The sequence below is a fragment of the Plectropomus leopardus genome, chromosome 3 (genome assembly GCF_026936395.1).
Source record: "Plectropomus leopardus strain MGB_pleo_1.0 chromosome 3, ASM2693639v1, whole genome shotgun sequence".
In the NCBI taxonomy this organism is placed as follows: domain Eukaryota; kingdom Metazoa; phylum Chordata; class Actinopteri; order Perciformes; family Serranidae; genus Plectropomus; species Plectropomus leopardus.
In genome coordinates, this window is record NC_142178.1 from 32,669,157 (window position 1) to 32,695,578 (window position 26,422).

The window sequence follows — 26,422 nt, forward strand, 5'->3', positions numbered from 1 at the left end:
CAGATGTCAGTAGGTGAGGTGATAGATTAGTTTAGATTGGTTTAGGGAAACACAACAGTTCAGATTGGTTTAGGGAAGCCGTCAAAATGTGTGACTCTGTATCTGTGGGGTCAATTTTGTGGCAAAAGCGCTTACCAGGGTAAAAAGTCAATAACATGGCTGCAGTCAAATTATTGTCCACTTTTAAATGTTTCTAAGAAGTCTGTTCAGCTTAATATCATCTTTGAGTTAAATGAGCTTATGTCAACAGGCCATGCCATGAGAAACTCAAGTAATGTTTTATTTCAAACATTGTAAATGAGTTTAAAAAGAGAACTATTAAACAGTATCAGTTTCAGCCCTCACATTCTTAGACTATTTTAGGAAATTACACATCACTGCAAAGGCCATGGTAAAAAAATTAAAATGTTTATTTATATCTATACCATATGTTAAGTTTTGTTGTGTTTAAATGGTTCATAAAGGTGGACATTTTTGCCATAACTTCATTATCTTTGCCCATTGAATGTTGTGTGAGTGCAATGTTTTGATATAGAGCACAAAGAAGAGAAGGTTAGTCGTTGCAAAAGTAACAACAAAAGGGGATCTATTGTAAAATAAATAAAATAATCAAGTATTTTTTCATTTACAGATTTTTATTAAATAAATCCTTAAATGGATTATTTTGCATTTATGGATTTATCCAATCAGCATGTTGATAAACGCATATGAGAATAATACAGTTCATTAAAAAAACAACAACAAAAAAAAAATCTGGTAATTCATTGAGAAAGTCATGTACTTCTGTGAGAAAAAAAAAACAACAGCTGATATAAAATACTTTATTACCTTTCCCTAGCACCACCCTGAGGCCAAAAATAAAGGAGGACTCTGAACACTAAAATGTTTAGCAGAGCCTGTAGGAAGCAGTAGAGAAATAGTGAACAGGTCACACATGTAGCCAACATAAGTGGATCCTTCAGTGGACTTTTTGCAAGAGCAAGGACAGAAACTTGGACATACCCCTCATGTGGACGTTAAATGTATTTTAAGCCAGACAGTATAACCACCTGTTACATGAGTGTTGGTCCTGGTAAACAGTACAGTATTTGTGCAGCTTCGCTTGGCTTGGACTTTGATGACTGCAACGTTAAGTTTCAGAAAATGTACCAGATGTGAACATGCAATGGCATGAATGAAGGGAAAGTGATGTGTTGACATGTCTGATAGGATGAGCTGAGAGTGCTGAAACTATATTTAAAGGTTAATTAATGCCTGAACCTGTTGCTGAAGAGGGTTAATTTCATTGTGAGGTGATATCTATTTTACTTTGTTCCTGTGTAACAGTTAGTTTAATGCTCGACCCATTAGTGACATTGCTTAAATTTTACCATCCTGGAATAAAAATAAAATTAGCACCACTGTAGTTTTGTGTCATACTATTTTGTATCCAGAATAAAACAGGATGCACCAATCATAAGATCTTTGCAAGTGCAGAATTTAGCAGGAAATTGGATATAACTCATTAACAATTAGTCAAATCATCATTGATCTTGGTGAATATCTTTAGTGGATGGAAATATGCTTGTTAAAATATTTAGAGTTTGACACATAGGGCACCACAGAGGCCAGAAACATGTACCTCAATAACTGGTGGTCCGAATTTCACCAAATCTGGTACAAATACTCTGAGGCCAAGTATTAACCACGATCTGAAGTGTTATAGTTATTGGTGCATGTAGGCGTGGACTAATAAACATTATCTGCTTTTTTACTCAATTTGCTGTGAGATGGAACGCGCTAGAGACACAAACTTGAAATCTGAAACACAGCCACATGTCAATGTTCTCAAAAGAAAGAGCCTCTCTGACAATAAAGGCCACCATGTTGGATATTTTGCTAATGTGCATAATGTCAAAAACAGTTTTGTGACATTTACTTTTTTGGGTTTTGACTGTCTCAATACCAAATTTGAAATACAGTATTACAGGACAGAGCTACACAGGTCTATTATAAATAGGCAGGATTGGTAAGACAAAAAAATGGTTGCTATCAATCAAAAACTCTTCACAAAGGGCGGGGCTTAGCAGGAAATAGGTCAGAACTCATGTTGTCTTCAAGCAATCCTGATTAAACTCAGTGGAGACATCCTGCACTACACCCTGAACATACACACCAAGTTTCGTTCACATCCGATAAAGGCAGAGCAAAAGGCAGAACTTTAAGTGTATAATTGCTGAAATATTGCATACATTGTGATGATAAATACAAGCTTGTGATTGGTCTCACTCCTTTTTCATACAGAATTGAATCGTCAAAGTGACTTTGTTCCACTTTGTGAAGCCTGAAACCTGCTTGCTGCTGGTTGCAACTTTGATTTTGGCAACTGAGCTGTTTCCTTCTGTTGGCCGAGAAAGGGCTTGAACTCCGAACGGCCACTTATGGCTGTAATTACATTAAAAAGCCTGCTCTGTGCTTGTGCGGGAACATCTCTGAGTTACATTATCACATGCTTACGTAAACCTTACAGAGTGAACATAACCCCAAACATCTGGAAGTGAATATGCTGTGAGAAAAATAAGAGAACTGACATATTGGGATTCGGTAGGTACTGAAAGTCGATGTGGAGAACATAAGTGATTTTAATGCATTTGAGTGTTTGTTTTCGTACAAAGGGACTGTGGGAAAACTGATCAGTGTTTTTTTCTGAATGACAAGAGCGTGTAGGTCTAGATATCTACATATTAAAGTGCTGAAGTGTCACATCCACCATCTGGTGAAACAGTAGATTTAGCTGTGACCTTTTAAGTCTCTTCAAACTTGTTCCCTGTCAGTAATGGAGAAAGCATTACATCTATATCTACCAACAGTGACAAAAAGCTGTTTGGTTACAAAGACAGATATAGACACATGTTTTCAAAGGCCTCATCCCTGGAAGAAAGCTAGTAAACTGAGCATGTTTTAATGTTTTGGTGACATTTTTAATGAATATTTTGCATCCACCTTGTCAGCTCTGTAAGTTTGACTATATTCACATAATGTGCCCTAGTGGAAATGTCAAAAAAAGAAAGAAAAATAGTCCCAATCTGTTTCTTTTAAGTTAGGACGTACTGTATTACAAAAATGGTTCTCAAATGCCTTCTTTTGAGGCATAAGTGACTCAGACGGACAGACATGGAGTGACGGAATCAAAGAGTGTGTTAATGATCTGTGGCTTAGAAAATAAAAAGAAACATGACACAAAAGCATTGTTAACTTCCCTCGAGGTGTTCCTGCTCCTAAACTTTGATTTTAAAGTTTGATTTTTAAACAAATCTTGGCTATAAAGTTACTGCTGAAGTTACCCTCAGCTTCCAGTGAGTCTAAGTCTGAGTGGAAAATACAGGATTAAGGAAGTCAATGCACTGTACCACATGAACTGTATAAATACCACAGGAGTCACACACACACATACACACCCACACACGAGCGCAAGAACACATACTTGCACACACTTGCACACAAACGCGCATATAGAGAAAATAAAGTCTATTTTTCACTGTTCCAAAGTTGCTCATTCTTTGATATACAGTGTACAGTATCTTTGTTTCGTCCCAAACAGACTGCTCTCACGCTGAGGAATGCAAGAATACACATTAAGAAATAAAAAATGGACTGATACTGTTCAACTGCAATTATAATAAGTTTAGTAAAAAAAATGACAGTCTCTGCAAGCCAAGATGTGAATGCTTAATCATAACCAGAATAACAACAATGGGATTTATCATAATCTTTGGACTGCCAATTCTCCCTAAATGTTAGTACAACTATACAGATGTTTTCAAAAGAATGTCTTTCTTTCTTTCCAGGGCTCATAACGAGTTTAGAAAAATACACATATATATATGTCCACCTGCACATGACACTGTGTGTATGTGTTTCAAAGGCCATTCATAGTAAGGGGTAACCAAAAGCAGAAGGCAGAGTAGTGGGGGTGTAATAGTCCAAAACAGAAGGCCCAGGAAGTCCAGCGTTAAAGTGAGCACGAGTCAGTAGAAAGTTGCTGATCCCAGGTGAGAATTACTGTTCAGTGTCCCAGGGGATAGGGAGTGAAAGAAAAAGGAGCACTGGTCCCAGTTATGTAGCAGAATGTGTGAACTGAGGTGTATGTCATAAGGAGAGAAGTTCACTGATTGGTTGGTGCATTCAAAAGGGGAGTAAGGGATTGTGGGTGGCGATATGAGGTCACTCAGAATCCCGCTGGACCTCAGAGGCATCGGCTCGACAGATAGGACAGGTTCGGTTAGCCTGGAAAGAATGAAAAATAAGGAGATGAGGGTTAAACAGGTAAAAACAAAAATGCTAGAAGATAGTACATAATAGATAAACACACCACAGCTCAATTTTTTTCCCTCTTCAAGGACAGACAGACATACAATATATGCCAAAGTAGCACTATCCTACTACAACAACAGCCCAATATGATGACGTTTTTTTCTTTTCTTTACATAATTATTTCTGTTCTCATCTGCCTGTCCCTTTCTTTTTTATATATTTTTACTATACCCAACTTTCTAATTGTTTTTGATCAGTGTTCAGAGATTGTATGTACTGATGGATAGTTTCGTGGGGAATCCCACTTGTCAATCCCCTTGAGGGTTTTCTGGGTTTTCCCCGTATGTCTCCTTTTCTTAAAATATATAACTGTCGTTTTTAACATGTGCTAAATTAATCAAATCAAAATAAATCAAATCAACGATGAGTGGATGAATTCTGCTGTACCAGACTAAGGTGTGACTTGATTTTAGGGAAACAAAGAAAAACAGTCAATACATTTACAGTTTTCCATGACGCTGTGTTTTTTTAACTCACCTTTAGCCACTTGTCTACACATTTGGCGTGGAACTCGTGATTACACGGCAAGACCCTTAGGAGCTGGCGAGACTCAAAGTCACACATACACACCACACACCTGAAAGACAAAATGAGATTGGTGGCACTGAAAACATTCATCCACAAGACGGATTCCCCACAACACAAAGATTTTTCAAGGCAGAAAGGTAACTCACAGTGTTTGCTCAGACTGATGGTTGTTGGAGTTGAATCTGTATGATGGAAGCTGCTCTATATCCGCCTTAGTTAGACCGCGGGGCTTAGCCTCTCCGAGACGTTCTGCGAGGTTCAGCAGGGCCTAAAGGTGTCATACAGAAATGCAGAGTTTAGCGAACAAAGTTCACAGTGGAAACAGTATTTAAAGCTGTTTGAAGACAGATTCTCTCTAGTCCAAGTCAAGTCTTCAAAAGGTATGAAGAAATCATTTCTGTATGTGGAAACTGATTGGGAGTGACCTGGCTGACAAAAGAAGTTTAAAAAAGCCTCAATAAGTTCTGTATATTATGTGTTATTATTATTAGGTGCTAAATGTTGGGGAAGTTTGTCCTACCTCATAGTTCTCCACCTCTCCGTCGTCCACATCCAGCTCTAGATTGATAGTGGGGGCCACATTTGGGGGCACAGGAAGCATTGACCTGTAGACATGGTTCATTTAGTATATTTGCTACATCTCTGAGGAGATACATAAACTTCAGGAAGTGAAAATGACTTACAGGAAGTAAGGCAGGAAGCTGGGGTGGTAGGGTGACGGGGGTACAGTCTGCTGAGAGCGGTAACGCCGGCTTGTGAACCGTCGAGGCATAAAGTGGGGATAGGGCTGTGAAAAATGGGACAAAGAATTTTTATTCCACCAAGTGTAAAAGCTTAATTTTATCATACTTGTCTGCCATTATCGAAAAAAAAAAATGATGATGATGTCATGGTAATGCATCCACTCACCACTGTAAAGAGCTCCTGCGACAGGGGGTCATGGTGCGAGAGGAACTGGAGTGGAGTGGAGGGCGGCAGGGTGGAGGGCGGCTGGTGGTGATGGTGGTGGTGGTGATGGTGGGCGTAGCTGAAGCCTCCACCTACAGAAAGCTGGTCTCCCAGAAGCTCGACCTCATTTTCGATCCTCTGTAAGGGCTGAGAAGAAACACGCTACGTTATCGATCATGACAATTGGTGGGACAAAAACTGGGCCAAACATGTCTACAAGTTGTGTTGCAGAACATTTATCTATTATTATTCTATTAATATAATATTATTTCTGGATAGAAGATACCTCTTTGTTATCTGACAAGAACTAATTCAGCAACAACTTATTTAATAACTAGTATTGCTTTTAAAGTCTATATAAAAATGCCATTAGTAAACTACAACATTAATGACTTCCTGTTTTCACACCCAAGTCTTTACAATGCATCATTCTATGCTAAAAATAATGTTAGCATATAATGGTGCAAATTAATAGAAATAAATACCAGAAAAACTATAAAAACACAAGCCATTCACTTACCGATCGGGGCTGCTGCGTCTGGAAAGGCAGGAACTGTCCGGGTGTGGGGAGGTGGGGCGGGTGGTGAGAGAGGTGGGGTGGATGTGGAAGCAGGAACTGAGGGTCACTGGATAGCAGTGAGGGGAAGGCATAGGGCACCGGCAAATGTTGCATTGAGCATGCCTGCAGCATCTGGAAAAGTGGTGAATAGGCAGAAAAAGACGAAAAGAAAAGTTTTAAATGCATGTTTTCTCTCTGCAGTGATTGTAATGTGCCATAAGTTGCCACAAGGTGGCAGCCAAGACACACAAGACTAAAAAGCTCCTTCAAACGGTGAAATGCTCTGCATGTTGACTTACACCCCATCTTTCCATTTGAGCATTTTTTCTTTGGCTGAGCCATCAGAGAGACTATACAGCACAAAGTGTACTTTTTTCTTAGCAAACAAACCCACACACTCCTACAAACTGCTGTGTTCTTCTCACCGGGTGGTAGTGTTGTCCAGTGCTGAAGACCACGCTGCAAGCGGGGACTTGTTGTTGTGAGGAACAGGTAGGGGGAAGGTGCTGGCCGCTACACAAAGGTGCTGCGAGACCGTGTGGAGGAACTGGGGTCACTGTGTAGGAGACGGGTACACTGGCCTGCTGCAGCTAGGAAGAACACACACACACACCAGTTAATATAAAGCTCACACACACACAGACAAATACAGTCAGTATGTTTACATCATGTCAGAAAAAGTCGAACTATTGTGTTATTCTGACTAAAGTGGACTCAAAATACATGTAAACATGTTAGTCTAACTGAAATTGTGCTGATTTGGACTTCTCAAAATCAGACTAACGCCCTGATAATTTGATCCTCATTGCCGCACCGGCCTCCCTTGGTTTACAGACAGGGACTGTTTGTCACTTAAGAGAGTTGAAGGGGTGCTGCAAAATGGGCCAGTCATTTAAAAAGTAAAAGCATTGAAGAGGAGGAAGGGAAATACAAAATTTTAAAAGGCAGTATTTTATATTTATTTTAATCAAAATAGTCACACCCCAGCAACCCCCCTTCCTCTTAAAAATAAAGTACAGTCCCACCATAATGGCAGGGAAGCTACGCATTGCACTGCTGTGGACGGTGCTGCAGCAACATATTAAGCCACCGGAAAGAAAGAAGTCACCATCAGTTTAAGTATACACTATATTTTACTAATTGTTCCTCTCTAACTCTGCTGTTCAGTGTAGTAAAATGGAGTCTGGTGTTTTTTTAATGTAATGGCTTTTAATCCCCTTTCGGTAAGGGCTGTTGTAAGGCGAGGTAAAGCTGTGAAAATATTCGAAAATACAGCGTATGCTACAGTTAAACTGATTTTTTTTTTGACAATATGTATGTGACGTGGCGTTTTTATGCCTCAAAGTTATTGTAAATAAACAGTTGTGACTGTGATTCGGTCTGTATCAGAGGCTGTATAAATAATGTAGGTTTATTGCAACCAGCTGAGAGAGGGCATTTCTCCACCTGCATTAGTGGAGTAGGACATACTTTCGTCAATAAATCCATTTTCCCCCAGTGCATGTTTACTGGGACAAGGACAGTAGTCCGGGTATATGTTCTAATAGAGGTATGACCGTAGCTTAACTAAACTGTGCATGTCAATGTACTGAAAGTCTCTTGCGTTCTCATGCTTAAATTGAAAGAATTTGCAGACTAACCTGCTCATGTAAGTCCATGACCATGGCTCCTTGCTGCTGTTGCGTTGCATGATGCTGTTGCTGATGATGATGATGGTGATGATGATGATGATGTGGGTGGTGGTGGTGGGCAGCCGGGTGCAGTAGTCGTGGCGACAAGGTGGGAGGGTGGAAGGCTCGGGGCTCCTCCAAACTGCCCCCCCCTCCTCCGGCTGTGGGAGGCTGACCGTAGGCGCTGGGAGTGTGTGTTGGGTATGTCTGGTGTGTGGAGGGATGGGGGTTGTGGTGGAAATTTTCATCCTGGTGCTCCGATGGCGACAGGCGAGGTGTGGGGCCTTGGGTGGAGGGGTGGTGATGGGGAGGCAGGTGTCGGGTGGGTCTGGAGAGTCGGCCACGCTGACGCCTTGCTGGAGGGCTATAGGTGTGAAAAGGCGCAGAGTAAACTTATTATGCTGCATTACTTTTTGAGTGACTTCAATGCTATGGAGCAATTTCCAATGTTAGGATAAAATAATGAATTTTGCTATAGTTGTGGTGTCTTCTAGGATCTCAATTGATTATTTGGTGTCAAGTGATCATAAAACTCAGTGCGAGCCGTTTTAAGTCTTTTTCTTATCTTGATGTTCCCACAAAATCAAGTATGTTTAATATCATCATAGTCTTAGCTCATGTAAATACTGTAGTTCAGTGACGTGAACACTGTCTACAACCAATAGGTGCCCTCTCTCATGGACCAAACAGGAAGCAGCAAAATGGGTAGACAGCTAACATGGAAGGTGTAGTATTACAAATAGTGACCCTGCAAGATTCCCAGTCTTTGCAAAATCTTGTGGTGTGTGACTAAATGCCTACCATACACTACTTGTGTATGGCAGGCATAAGCTGTAGAAAAAGAAAAACCAACTCACCTGCGTCTGTGCCGAGCAGGAGTGAGGCATCTCTCCTGGTGGTAGTGTGTGTGGGGGTGAGGCTGTCTCCGACTTGGGGGTCCTGACTCCCAGGGGCGGATGGGGGGAGATGGAGTGGATGGTGGGGGGGCGGATGAGGTTAGTTGTTCCAAGACAGACTGACTGGACAGCCTCTGGCGCTTTGGACTGGGGCTTTCCTCACTCTGCAGAGGGAGAGGAGGAGGAGGACGAAGGAGGGGAAAAAAACGCGAGTGGAAGAGAGGATGAGTGTTGTGGTTAGTGACCCATAGCACTCGTATCAAATCAATTTCACCATGCTTTACAGTCCCTCTAGCCTACAATCCATACTAGTGCATAGACACTAAGTTCCTTTGTGACTCATGGCATTTCCTGTATGATCCAGTGTGTGTGCTCAATATGTATTTGTATGCATGTGTGTGTGAAAGAGAGCATATTACACCACCAGTGCTCTGAGGCCCCGAGGGTGCAAAGTCACTTCCTCTTGGACTGAGGAAATGCAAGACAAGCACTCACAAGCCCATGTGCGAGTCATACTTACACACCCTCGACTGGAGAGCTTGACAAATACTTTCTCTCTGAGAATAAAATAAAGTCAGTGATACACCGAAAAACTGTGACATAGCTTAACATGTAGTCATCCAGGTTCAGTCTGAGTGATCGTATACTCTGTTTCAACCCTATCAACTCATCTGTGAGTCACTTCACTTACAGTCAAGCAGTGACTCTCACACTTGGCACTCGGTGAGGCAAGAACACACACTCACGCTCATGTGTCAGTTCTTAGTCATTCGCCCTAACGCAGACCTTAGCTGTGCTCTGAAGAACACACCGGTTCTTTAAGAGACACCACAGAGACACAACACACACACACACACACACACACACACACACACACACACACACACACTTCCTCAGAGTTACCATGTCCACACATTTCCCCCCTCCTCTACTTACTTGATCCCTGCTTCCACCTCCCCTCTTCGTGGGAGAGACACGTTGTAAAAGTGTGATAAAAATGACTCAGCGGCTGTGACTTTTAACACACGCACACACACACACACACACACACACACAGACACACACAGACACACACATACACACACAGCTCAGCAACCTTGAGAGCAGTGTGATAGCTAACAGGAAACAGCTGGAGAGCAGGCTGCAGAAACACACACAGTAATGGAAACGCCCGCAGACCTGCGCAAATTCACATTCACACATGGGCAGCGGCCACTGTTTGAGTTCTACAGCCTATAAAGAACAATACCTTCTGAAGCTCTTTAGAGGCAGTCGCTGCTCTTCAAACAAACCTGAGCAAAATATATTCTGACTGTAGGGCCAAAACACACTGTACACTAATGGCTCTATCGCTTACTCTGAGCACTGGAAGTGACCTGAGCTCAACCAGCTCGTGGGAAAGACAAACAATTATAATGACTTCATTTAGTCTTGACCAGAGTGGATTGCATGATAGCAGAGGAACAGAAAGAAGAGGAAAAAGAGAAACATGGATAAGGGGGAAGTACGGACAGAATAAGTGCGTAAGACTGATAAAGTAACTTGTATGTTACTGTTTATGACATGTGCTGCCAACCTCTTGGCCAGGTCACCCTTGTGAACGAGATCCTGATCTCAATGGGTTTTTTATCTGGTTAAATAAAGGTTATAATAAAAAGAGGAGAAGCTTTGAAGCTTTTGGAAGCCTCAGGGCGCGCAGACCCTTAATGACAGAACATATTTGGGTCGTCGCAACGGTTACAAACCACGATTTTGAGTGTGTGTGTCTGCTTGTATTTTAATAAGTCAATGTAAATTACCATGCCTGCGCCTTTGTGCCCAAGACAAGGCCGGTCCCAACGTCTCAAAGCTGTGTTACATCTAAAAGCATCCTTACCTGCTCATCCATAGTTCAATATGCATTTCTGTTCTCTCGTTCTCTCTGGAAGTAATGGCATAATATACTTCACAACCAGCTTTTGAGTTGTGCAGTAGAATGACCCAAAACAAAGGAATAGTTTTATGTTCATTTTCTATTCATACTGTTTTAAACATACTGTTGTTTTCCATAATTGCCAACATGTCACAGTCTTTAGGAATTTTAATATTAACCTTTGTTACTAAAGATGTGTATTGTTTAAAAAAAAAAAAAACTACGATACCAGTACCAAAACCAGTACCCTTAAAAGTCATGCCAATACCGAGACAGAGTACAGAGTACTACAGGGGTGAGGTCTAGTCATACTTTCAAATGTCTTGGTGGCATTTTGGTATGGCGAACTGCCAGTTCCGTCAAATACATCGCACTCAACTTTACTACACCACAGACTGTGTACTGTGAGTTGTACCTGCTGCTGCAGTGGGCTGATCACATGTTGGATTAAATCAAAGAATGCTTCGAGTGATTGGCTTTGATATGCGTGCAAAAGGATCAAATGTAGTTATTGTTCAACTGAAGAAGTTTTGATACTACTTGGTACTGGGTTATTTCGGTAGATACCTACAAGGTATTGAGTGCCGATACCCAGTTTTAACTGCTTTTTGAAAATTACCTTTCATCATTAATCGGAATACCCTTGTCAAACAAAGGTACTTAAAACAATGAAAAACTAGACATACTATTTTTATGAATTAGAAAAAAAGACCCTAGCTATCACAAAAACAATAAAGTCATAACAGACTAAGATGCATCTCGGATCCAGATTGTATCTACATATGATTTAACCTGATTACATTGACGTCTGATATTAACAGGTCTCCTCAGTGTCTATTATGAGGTCTATTTGTTCTGTCCCGGACCAGTGGTAGCTGTTCTCCACCACATTACTTCATAAACGGTTTGATTTTGATGTGAATTGGCACGTTTTGCTTGTATACTTTGGTCTTGACTCCATTCATGAGAGTCTTCAATATCTATAGACTTTCTTGCTGCTTTTTTGCTAGTTGCTTAGCTCGTTAACTGAGTAATGGCTGCTACCTCGCTGGTTTGAAACAGTGCGATATTTCTGCCCATGTAGTTGTTGTTTGTGGACTGAAGGGGTAAATGCATTTAAACTTGTGTTCAATGTGGTCACAACGCATCTTTGATGAACTCTGGAGGTGGTCTCACCGATCAGATCACAATTCGTCCTTAAGGCATGTTGGGTGCATTTTCACCTATATCTTCATTTGGTCAAGCATCACCCAAAATGCATTTTAATGTAAGGAGCAAAGAGGGTCTAAGTGTAGGATACACCAAGAGATTTTTAACAAGAGGCGACGTTAGGAGCTCTCAAAGGCTACGTATTTACCGGCAGAAAAAAAAGTACTTTGATTCAAATTGTTCAGATACAATTAGGTCTTCTTGTGTTACTGAGGATCTTTGCACACAAAGACACACTGAAAGTCATACAGTCATCTTCATCATTTAGTAAAGCTATGATCACGCTATAATCAAAAGAACCATAGAAACCACACTCCATGCCCATTTCTACACAGGCTGGAGGGCACCAGTGATCCACCCCAACCCCCAAACCCCTCTGTTCTTCTCAGCAACAACCCCCCTCTCCTCCGACCGACACCCCACAACCTCTGTACCAGTCTAGCCCCAACACCAACACCCTAGGGACATGTACTGTGCCCATTTTCATATCTAAGGCAGCCTCCTCCATCCCAAGCCTGACATATCCCCTCCTCACACACACTCCCCACCCTCCTCAACAACGCCCTCCCATCCCCCCCTTTCCTTCCATCAGATAAGCCGAACCCCTCTTCCTCTTGCTGCCTCCCCCTTTTTTGCCTCTGTCTGTCCTATCCTGTCCGAGACCCCAACCTAAAATCTGAGGGGACAAGACAAGAAGTTCTTAGACGGGGCACACACAGAGACACACGTACACACTATCTTAACACATGCAGACTATTGCCCATTAGTATGAAAGTTTGATGGGCCTGTCTACCCGCGTTAGTGGGAGGGGAGCGGTGTCAGACAAAGGAGTGTGTCTGTGTGTGTGTGTCCTCAAGCAATATGCCTTAATGTGGCCTTATGTTCTTATAGAGTGCTGGCTGTGAACATATAAACACACACACACGTCTGGTTCAAACGTGTTTCCACTAAAGCCAGAAAAATAGAGAAAAAAAAAACATGCTGACTCTCGCAGGCTCAGCACACACACATAGACAGACAAACAGATGCACACGGTGACTCCCGGCACGGCCCAGAAACATTGTGAACAGCTCTATGGCTGATATTACAGCACATTCTGCAGTGCTCACAATGTGGAGACCACACACACACACACACACACCCTCAATTCCTTTCACTGTGTCCACATTCAGCATGTGCACACACCAGGCTGAGCAGATATCCTGAAGCATGAGTAGAGACACACCCTACCACGTTCTAGTTCACTATGTCCACATTTGGGATGTGCATGCATCCACTCGCGCGCACACACACAGTAACTCTGACCAGCAGCTGTTGTGGCTTCGCTGTCATTGCTGAGAACCAAAATAAAGCGAGGCCCGCAGAGTGCATGCGATCACACACCTAAGAAACACGACTGAGCCCAGGTTTCTGTTTTCCAGCATTCGTGCCCCAGAAATTGCGCCTGAACGTGCACACTGCACACTGAGCAAATATGGTCATTTGCTTTTACAGATTCATTAATATTTGCAGACATGCTTCCACTAACACTCAAACACTTCTCCCTCCCCCACTTATTTTCTTTCCATCAACAAGATTTCAAAGCCCATTTTGTTTCCTCTGCCACTGTTCCTCCCTTCCTCCCCCTCCCTCCCTCGCTCATTCCCCTCCTTTCCCTTCCCTCACTCCAACCAAGTCCCACAGCTGGAGGTGAAATCATTAGCAATACCCCCTCCCTGTTTTTGGCCTCACCCCCCTCTCTCCCTTCCCTCTCTCCCTCCAAGCTTTCTACAACACCTACCTCAGCATCCTGCCTCCCCCCTTCTCCTTCCTCACCATTTTTTGCCCCCCCCGCCTGCTTTTTGAAGCTTCTGGATGTTAACTTTCAAAAAATCCTTGTTATTAGTGACACCTCTCTACAAGGCCTTTAAGTGAACTGCAGTCAGCATCCTCTTGCTCACACTCGAGGACCATTTGGACTATTGGCTCCATGATACTAAGTAGCTTGCTGTTTGTAAATTAGTTTATTCACAAAGCAACAAACAGCAGACCCATATTGAGTAATTAACTAAGTTATATGTAGCTGGTTAACCTTAGCTCTGGCTATGGTTAGCTCAGTAGCCGCCCCTGAAGAAAGCATTTTGTACCATTACATTATTTATTGCTGACTAAATCAACACCAGTTGTTGTAATACAAAACTTAGTATCATGGATCATGTTAGCTGGGAAAGTAATTTGGCCAGCTAGCCAACTGTCATATGCACTCAGATAGTGTTTTGCTAGCAATACAGTTAGCAAGCTAAGGTTTGCCAGCTAGCTGTAAGTAAGCTAAACTGCATTGATGTGGTGCCGTTTGTAACATCAGCTGATAAAGTACAAACAGCAAGATAGCAACAGCTACATTAGCAAGTTAGCAATTATTCTGAGTTAACAATCAAGCTAACGTTAGCCGAGTAACACCTCAATATGACGTTATATTTCATGACGATGTTTCCTCTAATGTTGGAAGGTTTGACACAGGGCATCACATTTAATGGATTTATTATTTATCAGACCACAAATGAGACAGGAATTAGCTAGCTAAAGCAGACGCAGACTCCCAGACTCTCCCAAATGCTAGGTCACTACTTCCCCAGGAGGAAGAGAGTACACGACAGCTTGGACCTTAGCTGCTGTAGCAAGTCAAATTTAGCAAGCACAAACCCCTGCCCTGTGGTACACAGCAGGCTGATGGCCAGCGGCAGCGCTAGGTGTAACTTGTTTCAAGGTAGCAACAAAAGTTTGAGAACTGGCAGAGACTTAGGGCAGTGAAGAGAGCAGTAAGTGTAATATTGCTGAAGTGATCAGTAATACTATGCTGAAAATGTGCAATGTATACAAATTTCCCCTTATGAATTCATAGACATTGTAGATGCAGTATGGAGGGCGCATTTATGTACCACCCATACTGCACCCATATTCGATCAGCTCCTCCAATGTCTTTTTAATCAAATCAAAAGAAAGAAAACTGAAAAAAGTGGAGCATTGTGAGTACAACTTTCCACAAGGATTGTGCTTAAACAACAACCAAGCAGACTTTACATTTCTCCACCCTTGGGAGGACATACTTGCCACAGGCTTATGCTCTCTATGCAGGCTCTCTAAACCTGTATAATGTATTTAATGCATACTGTATAAACATACTTTAGCATTTTTGAAACACAGTTGAGATTTGCTAACTGTGCTGTGTTTAAGTTTCTCAAGGAGGTACTACTGTTAAAAGCATATACAGAACAAACATGGCTAACAGCCTAAGAGTACTTCATACTGAACAATATCAGTTTCTCAGAGCTAAAGCTTCAATCTAAATAGCCCAAATTCAAATTTATTTCAGGACAAATGCCCTTTTGTCTATTTTTTAAAAATATATAAATATGAATGTTTCATTAAAACATTAAATGTTTCACTTTTATGTTATTGCTGTATAGTTGTATAAGAAAAAACAATTATGTGCAGGGGGACACAATATGTGAATCAGAGTGTAACATTTATTACTCATTAAAGAGCAGTGTTTACCTGCAGTTTTTCAATTTACTGCATCTATAGCAGAAATTCTTAGGGAATTTTAACAACTGTAATTTTTTGACAGTAGACATCCATATCAAAATGAGTTAAAGTTATGGGTTACTTAAGTTCATGACTGTGGCAGCACCAAAAATAATTCCAGTCATATTTGCTGGCTACAACTTGGCCTCCTACTCTCTTAGACTACTGTGAGATCACCAGGGGAGAACGAGACTCACTTACAGCACTGTGCATATACATTGCGTACACACACACACACACACACACACACACACACACACACACACACACACACACACACACACACACACACACACACACACACACACACACACACACACACAAAGTCAGGATGTGGCCTGGTTCTTTGTGTATGCGTCCTTCACCCAGCAACAGCTGAGAGAAGAAATTATCTAATATTGAGTCATAGCGCAGCACAAGCTCAAACAGGGTGCACAACAGTGTGCAACTTAAAAACATCCATTCATTTCATATGTTGAAACATGAATATTTTAAAAGGTGTGTAGCTTACCTTATCACTTTCCTCTCCGTATGCATGATCTGGGTGGCAGTGGTAGGACCCACCAGAGGCTCCTGCACAGATAAGGTAAAGGTAAAACACAGTGAGACACATTTGACCCACAAATCTTTAAAAAGCCTGATGTTTATTACATACACTTCAGTTTTTTTTTATATAAACAGTGTTAAACTTGGTCAGGGATCCTACACGTTCCACATTTCAGAACTGTGACACATTTGATTCTGAAATTCTGAGAAGTTTTTGTTTGAAAGGTCAAGACCATCAAAACATAAAAATGAAATGTTAGTCACTGTAAATGTTCAGCCAAAATTAGCATGTATATGCAGGTTTTTTAAACATGGAAAACCATGCTGAAAATAGGCAATAGACAACTTTTCCATTGCCTTTTCCTTTCTTTTTTGTTTTTTCTGGTGTGTCCGTTGTCATCACAAATGCTCCAGAAAACAGCGTTAGTAAAAAGAGTAAAAAAAAAGAAAAAAAGCTGCATGAAGGTCTGTAAAAATGATTTGATGGTTACTTCTTTTTTATATCTTTTACTTATCCAGTTTCTCTTTGTGGTGCATCATCCACTTGCTTAAAAACAAACCCACACCTCAATTTCCACAATTTCCGACATACATAGAGTAATCAACACTTGAAAGACCTTCTAAGTTTGGTAATATTCTCCAAACAATACTTAAATTTGAAATTGCTAAAGTAGTTTTCATACATTCACTATCACTGGACATTGCCTACAATCAGCCAACACTGTCATAATATTTATGAGTTTCTTTATTTATGTGATTTAACTTTGACCGGAACAATGTGCATTTGACATAAAAACACAAGACCTCGAGTTGGTGTGAAAGGCCAAATCATAAAATCACTTTTCTGCACTTTTCTACATTTACAGGTAAGCGGAAGCACCTGCAAGGATACCTTACACTCAACAAAGTTTTGTCCTGCTTTGTGTGTTTCAACTAGCATTGGCTCCTGAGTTAATTTTCACTGTATTGTGTATTCATTTACAGTTCAATATACCGTACGTGTCGGTAATACCCTTTGTTGAAACTGATAGCACCATTATACCCTGGCATTTTGGGGAGACTTCTGTTTATCTACATACAGTACGTTTAATCCTTTTGTTGTTATTGTTCTCATGCAACTTGGATTTAAAACACAGCAGCTGAAAACAATGACAACATGTTTATGAGAAGGGGTGGTGACCGTGTGTACAGCGCAAAAGTGACAAAAACACATATGGTATACTCTGGAGATCAGAGGCAGTAGATGTAGGTTTGCACTCACACACACACACACACACACACACACACACACACACACACACACACACACACAAAATAAACACAGTAATCCTGGATTAGAGAAGCTTTCTGATGATACCGCCGCTTGCATCACGGCTAAGACTTTTACTCTTTTGTTTTTCCACAATCCTTTCATCTTTTTATTGTCTTTTCTATTCATTCTGGCTTTTGTTTTTCCCTTTGTCATGGGCACGTCTTTAGCTGGGGACGTCCTCACCACAGATGGTGGCAGTGGTATACACACCAAGGGTAAGCACTCCCAAGGGCACTCCAGACAAGGCTACCTTTACGATGGAGATGAAGAGAGCTAAACTAGAAGGGAATAGATGCAAAAAAAGCCTTTTTAACAGAGCATTTTTCACCTCTCGGCTGTTTGTTTGTGGGATTTTTCCTGCTCACAGCCTCCCTCTTTGAAGAAAAGCTGTGATTGACAACAAAGAAGAGAGGGGGGGAGCAGACAGAGTGAGGTTTTCACAACTGAATTCCTCAATCCTCAAAAAAGCATTTCCTCTCCAATCCCCAGAGCAGGCAAAATAAATGGATTGAAAAGGTTGAGTTAAGTAAAGCTTACATTAGTGTAGTGAAAACCGGCTAAAAGGCTATTTTTGCAGAGATGATTTGGGACGGAGTACTGGTGAAGCATTCATGGGACTCGGCGGCTGCATAGCGCTCTTCTGTACAACACTCATTCACTGGTGACAATAGGCAAAAATCCAGCTCCTTCCCTGAATATGGTCTCACTTGCACATTGTCGGAGTCCGGTAAATTGAGTCAGAGACGAGTCATTCAGTCGGAGTCACTCTATAGAGCGCGATACAGAAGCTACAGAACAGGTTTAAAATGTTTCGATGACATCATGTCCACTGTTGGACTAAAAGACTGCACACAGCACTGCACACACAGTTTAGTGTCGACACTAAGGGCCTCAAGGAAAGTTGAATAGTGGGACTGCGGGATGAATTTCAATGCGTGTGGACACGGTAATTTCTTCGCCTACGTCTAGGAAATTTTAAAAAATGCTAATATGGACGATTTCATGAATATTATAAAACTTTTAAAATATGTTAATACTTAAAACACACACACACACGCTCCTGTCAAGGAAGATACTGGAGACTTATGCACACACACATAACAGACACATTTTGGGCAGAGTCGGTGTCAGTGTTGCAAATGTTGGTGGGAAAGGAAGCAAAGAAGAGGGAATGGATGAAGGAGAGAATTCAGGGGTTAAATTTAACAAAAACACCAATAACTGAAACAATGGGATTTAATAAAGACAACCTGCACTTTTAGGGTAAGAAACAGCACATCCAAAATGGATATGTGTTACCAAAAACAAATATAAGCCTTAGGGCCCAAACACATCAAGCCACAATCTGCCAAAAGTCAATGTCAGACCACCAGTGAACGAGTGTCGCCCAAGTTTTTGCGATGTGTCTCGCACCATTGGCACTATACAGCCCTTATCATCTTGATTTATAACCAATTCAGCACATTGTGAGAGCTGGCTGAGCCTGTTGGAGAATGAAATCATTCCGATTGGCAGTTCAACTCAGTGCATGAAAAGAGAAACAGACGTGAGGACAGCAAACAAATGGCTTAAGTCAACAGCATAGTTTCCCACACATTCATTTATTTGTGGCAACCAACCACGATTAAAACATCTGCCGCAACATTTCTTTTTTTTGGGGCTGGACCTTGTGTTGTTGAAATATTTATACCATTCGATTATGCACTGCACCTCTCCGATGCGGAGAGCATACTCTGGGCTCAGATGGAGCAGCAGAACGTCAGGCGCTTTTAAATGAAACTCAGCCATTCAATTCAAGTGCATTAAGCATTAAGCTTTTTGGTAGAAATGTTTAGTAACTGTTTGTGCTATTGTTTGCTAGCATAAACTAAATAGAATTTGTTCTTAGGTGCAACTTTTTCGCCAAGACATTGCAACACTCATTGCATTTGCATTTGTTGACGCTAGGTCTTTGATGTCAGTTTGGGCCTTTATGGGCAGCTTTCATTTACAATAACTATTTGACAACCTTTAACACACTTAGAAGGTGTGCGCATGTTTAAAGCAATTAACTTTGACCACAACAGACTGCCAAGCTAAATGTAAATTTGGTATAAGTTGGTGTCCATCCTACAGAGGGATGTGATTGTGATCTTTTCCTCTGATCTGCTTTATTAACCAGACAATACCATCGACTTTAAGTGTTTGTTTTGGAAAGTAAAAAAAAAAATTATGGATACCCGTTGATCCATCTAATGCATGAAGCAGCCCATAAAAGAGGCTGTCTTGGAAAGAGGGTGAAAGACAAGGCCGGCACAACAGCGATGGGAGGTGAGGATGAAGAGGGGGTGTGAAGGAGGGAGAAACAACTGGGGGAGAGAATGTGGGGGACAAGAAGAAGGCAAAGTGGCGGTACAGAAGAAGAGGACAAGGCTAGAAATGCACATGAAAGGGTGAGAGCAATGAGGAGGAAAGGGAGGTGGGGAAAGATAAAGAGGGAGGAAAAAACATAAGGAAGACGACTGGAGGGGGAGAGAGAGCATTCAGAGAGGGAGAGGGTGTAGGGTGGGGGTTGTGGCTTCCCCTCTTGACTGCTATTGATTTTCTGTAAGCCTCAGAGTGCATCAGCTATTTCTATCCATTTCCTCCACCTCTCCCTCCCTTTTTCATCCCCACCCCACCTGCACTCAGCTCAGACACCCTCCTCACACATCCTCCTCCTCCTCACACTCTCCATCACTTCATCACCATCCCTTCCTGCCGAAGATCTATTTCCCTATCTGCCTGGCCTGTCTCTCTCTTCCATATATTCCTGTTGCTTTATCTCACAGCATCCACATTTCCTTGCTTTTCCTATCGCACCATCTCTGCCCATGATCTCCATCACCCTCTCTGTTGCAGTCTTTCTCCATTAAACGTCCCTTCTTGTGTCAAAACTGAAAAAAACAAGGAAAAAGGGGGTGAACAGAAAGGATGGCTGGACCGATAGGATGATAAATAAGTGACAGGCCTACTTAACAAATCAGCAGCTGAACAGAAACAAATGAGAAAATGGACAGAAACATTCTCGACTGCTGCAGAACTTTGCAAATTTATGCATACAGAACGTAAAGACAAATTTCAGCCGGGCATATGTGTAACACACACACCTCTCACATCACCCCGCCTCCTTAACACATGTCACAGCACACCTCACACCCTAGTGCAAAGCTGAGGCGAGTAACAAGCTGGCATACGGGCTTAAAATAGGCAGCCATGTAACGCCTGCCCAGCCATTACCTGCCTAACACTGCTTCACACAGACCATGTGTGTTTGTGTGTGTGTGTGTATGTGTGTAGAAATGGGACTGATTCTACCTCTCTCCCACTTCATTGTCCTCCACCATCTATTTATTGTTCTCTCCTTCCTCATTATCTTTCTCATTATCGTCCTCTCTTGTTCTGTTACTGCTGCAGTCCTTGAGGTTGCTCCTCCATCCCGCACTTCTTCTCAAGTCTGAAAACCGCTTATGCATCCCACAGAACACGCGCAGGTGTTCGCACTCAACATACTCGACCGCAAAGTTATTATGGGCAAAAGTATTGCTTTGGCTAAAATGAGAATACACTTGAAATGCAAAGAAACAACCTGTTTTCAACCATAGAAAGTATATAAAATAAAATGAGAGAATGAATTGAATGCTTTTGCATATCCCTCCTTGACAAACCAATCTCAGTTGGCTTGATTGACACAAAACTGCAAATATCATGTGAAGTTGAAATTTTTAATTTATAAGCCTGCGAGAGCTACAGTTAGTCTATTCATGCATCCTTCACAAGAATCAATTTATGTAATTTTGCTGAGGCATGTTTTGATGTTTTGGCTTGAACTCCTCGACACACCCAACACATACCTGAGTTTGGCATCACCTATTACATGGCTAATAACAGCCTTTATAGCCATGTTTTTTTCAAACTAAGATTCACTATGCCAAAAATATTTAGAGTCCCCTGCCACTTAAGAATCTATTTTGCTCATTGTTGCTTACTTATGATTGTCCTGCTTAAGGATTTACATGCAGAGACAATTGTTTTTGCATTCATCTGCTGAAGAGGAAAGTGTCTCTGTGCTCACCTGAAATCGGCATTTAAGACATGCATACAGGGATAATACTGTTGCATCACAACACATTTGTAAACAAATCAGGATCAAGTATGTAGCAAGTGTGATATGGAAAACTGAAACCTTCAGAACACATGCACAGGGGAAAGGACTTTCCTGTGAAATGAAAGGCATCTTGTGTCCAGCAATTAAACTTTTAAATAGCAAAATATTTGCATATTCTTATTTTCATGGGATATTTAAAATAGTGCTCTACTCTCTTTAAAGACTATATGTGTGAAGGATTACCAAGTGTCTTTTTAAGACAGTGAAGTATCAGGGACGTTTTTGGCGACTCCTAAAATGAACCCATTACATCTTGTCATCTTCTTGTTATATTTCTGGCCACAAAACTGAGAAACTGTGTGCACTGTGAGACAGCTGCTAATCCTAACACACTGTCTTACACTGTAGGCATACAAAACACTATTAATCAAAAAATAATCTTCCAAAAAGTTTGAATTTAGACATGAGTTTTTAAAGTAGCCTCTAGCACTATATCCAGCACTCACTAGCAGCTCAAGGACAATACCTGTCAGACTGTGATTCCCATAGTTTCACTGCCGGTAATAGCTCTAAGATACATATCCTAAACACAAATAAACACATTAATTTACATACAATCTACCTTTGCCCTCCTGCTTTCACGTATGTTAACTTCTTCCTAGTGCTGTAAAAGTACTATGTTTCTATGGTGACGTCAATCTGTATGTATGTATGCATACATTTCTGACACTCTTTCTGCTCCCAGCCCACCCAGGCAGGCACCAAACAAGGCCACACACACACACACACACACACACACACACACACACACACACACACACACACACACACACACACACACACACACACACACACACACACACACACACACAAAGCCAGAGAGGCACATGAACATACACATACTCCTTCACACTCCTTACTCTTTCTCACTACCCGTTCTGTCCTCACTATCTCCCTCTCCTCCTTATTGCTCATTGAAAGACAGAAGCCAGCTGAGAGGGAGCATTAGGGGAGATAAAGTAATGGACAGAAATGCAGAGAAAGATGACAGCATTAATTCTCTTCTTCGATCATAAATCTTGACACTATCACCACAAACTGAGCTATCAACTCATTGAAACTACATTGCGAGGAGCCAAATGGAAATAACTCGGAAGAAATGTACTTGTTCTGTGTCTTAAGGGCACTGAAAGAACAATTTATAGCCTCATGATCAATGACAATGACACTGAAGGAGGGGAGAAATGAATAAATTCAAATATCATTTTATCTGAATTTGAGATCATTATTTCTTTCGAGATACTTCAATTTTGGTTCAATAAGTGACCACAAATACCGCAATACATGGCTGTATGATGCTGATAATAAAAGGTAGTTGTCACTTTATAGATGAGGAAAGCCTGCACAAACATATACACGCTGTGGCTTTACAAATGCATGCATTCTGGCTGAAAAAGTTTGTCTAAATCAGTGAAAATTAAAAACCCAAAAAGACTGATCGTTAGTATGTTCTAAACCATCCTTGTTTGGCCAAAAATACAACACAAAATATGTTTTCTTGCAACTATAAGCCTACAGAAAGGATCAAAACAAACATTTTTACTTCCCAAAATAAACATGTACGCAGACTTGCAGTGGGGAACTCAGTCCGTGTACCTGTACGGTGCAAACTCACTTTGCATAACCGTTACAACAGAGGCAGAAAGAGGCAACAAGATGAGGGAATAGGGAAGAACTCAAACAGGGTTTATGTTCAAATGGCAAGAAAAACCTGAAGATGCTTTCTAGGGTGTTCCCAATGAATAACTTCCCTGCCCGTTAAACAGAAGTTTAAATTCAGACTATCTGACTAGTCTAAACTGAGCAAAACTGAGTCCATAAGGTTTAACATTGTATGAAAACAAGATATTCTATTCCCTCTTGAGATATCCAAATCGTATTTTTAATGCTGCTGAAATGAGCGACACTTTGCCCATTATCCTACACAACTCACTAAAAGTTAACAAATAACATTTAATGACAACAATATTCTTTAGGAAAATACATCTTTAGGGAATGTACGTGAATATTATAATGGAATTTGCATCACGTGAACACAATCGCATTGGAAATGACCTAAAGAAATAATAATTTAAATGTGTGTTATTAGGTAGTTTAAATGTGCACATTCATTTAATATCATTAATAATTACTTTAACTGATGAGTATTTCTGGTGCTAACTAGGGAGGGGGGTAATATTAGGCCTGATAGACTAGTCGACTAATTATGCACATCACTAATGCTAACAATCTGTAGAGAAATGCTGCAAAAGCAACTGGAGATTCAAGTGAAAGAGTGAGGCACCAATAAATGGTGGAATTGTTAAGTATCTGTGGCTGATGAGAATTGAATCTTCTTAAGGTTGGATTGTAAACTGATTAATTCAAGGGGTTAACTCTGCATCCATCTCTTTTTATGTGCCACACAGAGTGAGCAGAAACGCCAAAATCAAAATAATTAAAAAGTAGACTCGCTAAAAACGTGCGTATGCTTTGGTGTTTACGTCATCTCTCATGGTGTCATCTGACTGCATCCTATTTATTACACACACTTTTACCTACACACACAAACTTAATGCTTCTAGTTTCAGCTCCAACCACCTATATACCGGCCCCACTATCATGTCATTTTCATCTTTCTCTTAGCGGTCACAGTATCCACGCCTCGTCCCAGGTTGCACACACAGCTGCGTGTGTGAGGTATGCTTCCTCTCTGTGTTTTGCTTACAATAATACTCATGATTGTGTCTCCCTCAAGCCCTTTTCCATGAAACTTCCTCATGTGGCCATTTCTCCTGTGCTTCCGTCTAATCAGCTCTTCCTTTCCTTCCCCGTCCTCTCTGCGCCTGACCTTCCTTTAAATCTCATGCAATGCACTTCCTCCTAACATCAACTCCTATAACTCCATTATCCACTGTTTGACTTCTTTTAAAGCTGACTCTCCTGTTGTCTCCATTTCCAGCCCAGTTTTTGCACTCTCGCTGGCTTCCCTCGTGTTCTTTCGATATTTACCTTACTTAAGGCTTTTAGTGACCTTTGGTTCTCTCACTCCCACTCCCTCTTAGAAGTACATCTTGTTTTCGAACCAGATCAGAGGCCATCTATTGGGTTTAAAGCTAATTTGAGGTCACCGTCCTCTACCCCCAGGATCTTCTCTTATTGACCAAAGTGACTGCTTTGTTGTTTATTTGGAGTGACGGAGTGGCAGGGAACCCCTGCTACTTGGTCGATCCAAGTGAAAGAGTTTCTCTTCAAACCGGAGGGGGTTGCCTGGGCGACAAGACAAAAGGAGAGTTAAAAAAAAAAAAGAAGAAGAAGAAAAACAGAGTGCATGTTTCCACTTCTGCTTCAGACAGAAGGATGGAGAGGATAGGAGTGGAGTGAAGGGGTAAAGGTAGAGTGGCAGGAGTGTCTGCCCCTCTGCTGCTTTGGGCAATCCATTAAAACGATCCCTCCATTAGACAAATGTGAGGGAGGAGGCCAGAGAAAATGGACCGGAGGGGTACAGAAAAGGTTGACTGATCCAAAGGGGGGAGGGAGAAGTGAGTGCGACTAGCAGGGGACAGGTTGTGACAGAGGTGGATCGGGATCAGGATAGGATATCAGCTGCTACAGAGGATGTTTTTATCCACTTGGACCAATTTGGCAGCAGTTTTAAGCATTCAGTGGGAACTTAAACTTCATTTTCCATGCTTCTCTATTGCACCTTGAGTCTAAATTTTGCAGACGTGGGCTCTCAGGAGTATTTTTACCTCACTAGACATGTTAATTTTCTTTAAAATGGTAAGCACAGTGGTGCGAACTGTACATGAGATAGCAAGTAAAAAAAATGTGAGCACTACAAACTGTATAAAACGCGCATGAAAGAACAAGGCACAAAGGGACCAAAAGATTAAGAATAGACTACTAGAGAGAGGGGAGGGACTGAAGAGTACAGGATATCATTAGCTTTCATGCCCAACGCAGGTGACTAGCACATGAAGAATGGACTAAGTGAGATACTTAGTCTATTCTCTCTCACTCTCTCCCAACAAGCAGGACGCACTCTGGAAATGGAAAGAGGGTCTAATAAAAGGTGTGTAGTGCTGGGGAGGGTCCGGCTAGCCAGCTGCTTCAGTTGTGTACAAGAATATTCAACTAGAAATTAGCTCCTCTGGCTAATTCACAGTATAAATAGCACTCAAAAGCTGTCTGTTTTTTATTTCATTTCATTCATTTCGCTTTAATTTTGAAGCGCTTCACAGCTACTGAATGAAGCAAACCCTTAGATAGATAGATAGAAATTACATGTAATGTATAAAGCTAAAAAAAAACAGTTTGTAATGTGCAGAGTGACCAGTGTGCAATGTGGTTTCTCTATCATTATAAAAAAAGTATGCATATATTAATATAGAAAGTATATACAACATCACCCCTGAAAATATAACAATAAATATATGACATTTAAAAACTACCCATATTAATGCATAAACATGTGAACACACATCTACACAATAAACAGTATTATGCCTTACATATATAGATATGCATTAAACAGTTTAATGGCAGCTATGAAGACGGACTTCCAGCAGTATTTAGTCCTTTTGCAACAGATTTTACTATTCCCACCGCATAAAGACATACACACACCTATGATTTTCCCCACATTACTGTTCTTTTGTGTGCTGTGCGTTTCAGGTCTAATTGAAATTAATCCAGATAATGAGTGAGTGTCTATAGAATTTCTAGCCAGAGCCTTCCCCCTTTAGATCGAAATCCAT

The 26,422-nt window shown here is 41.2% G+C and overlaps 1 protein-coding gene across 1 annotated transcript in view; it reads right to left on the reverse strand.

Moving 5' to 3' along the window:
• Positions 1-616: 616 nt before the first annotated feature.
• The window catches only part of rnf38 (ring finger protein 38), a 31,780-nt gene continuing 5,974 nt past the window's right edge, over positions 617-26,422 (reverse strand). The window contains exons 3-13 of the mRNA XM_042484609.2: positions 16,151-16,212; positions 8,916-9,118; positions 8,029-8,422; positions 6,814-6,978; positions 6,350-6,520; positions 5,791-5,976; positions 5,565-5,668; positions 5,402-5,486; positions 5,028-5,149; positions 4,831-4,930; positions 617-4,266 (exon numbers count right to left, since the gene is read on the reverse strand). Of these exons, the coding sequence (XP_042340543.2) occupies positions 4,204-4,266; positions 4,831-4,930; positions 5,028-5,149; positions 5,402-5,486; positions 5,565-5,668; positions 5,791-5,976; positions 6,350-6,520; positions 6,814-6,978; positions 8,029-8,422; positions 8,916-9,118; positions 16,151-16,212 (1,655 nt within the window). The 3' untranslated portion in view covers positions 617-4,203. The remainder of the gene's footprint in view (positions 4,267-4,830; positions 4,931-5,027; positions 5,150-5,401; positions 5,487-5,564; positions 5,669-5,790; positions 5,977-6,349; positions 6,521-6,813; positions 6,979-8,028; positions 8,423-8,915; positions 9,119-16,150; positions 16,213-26,422) is intronic.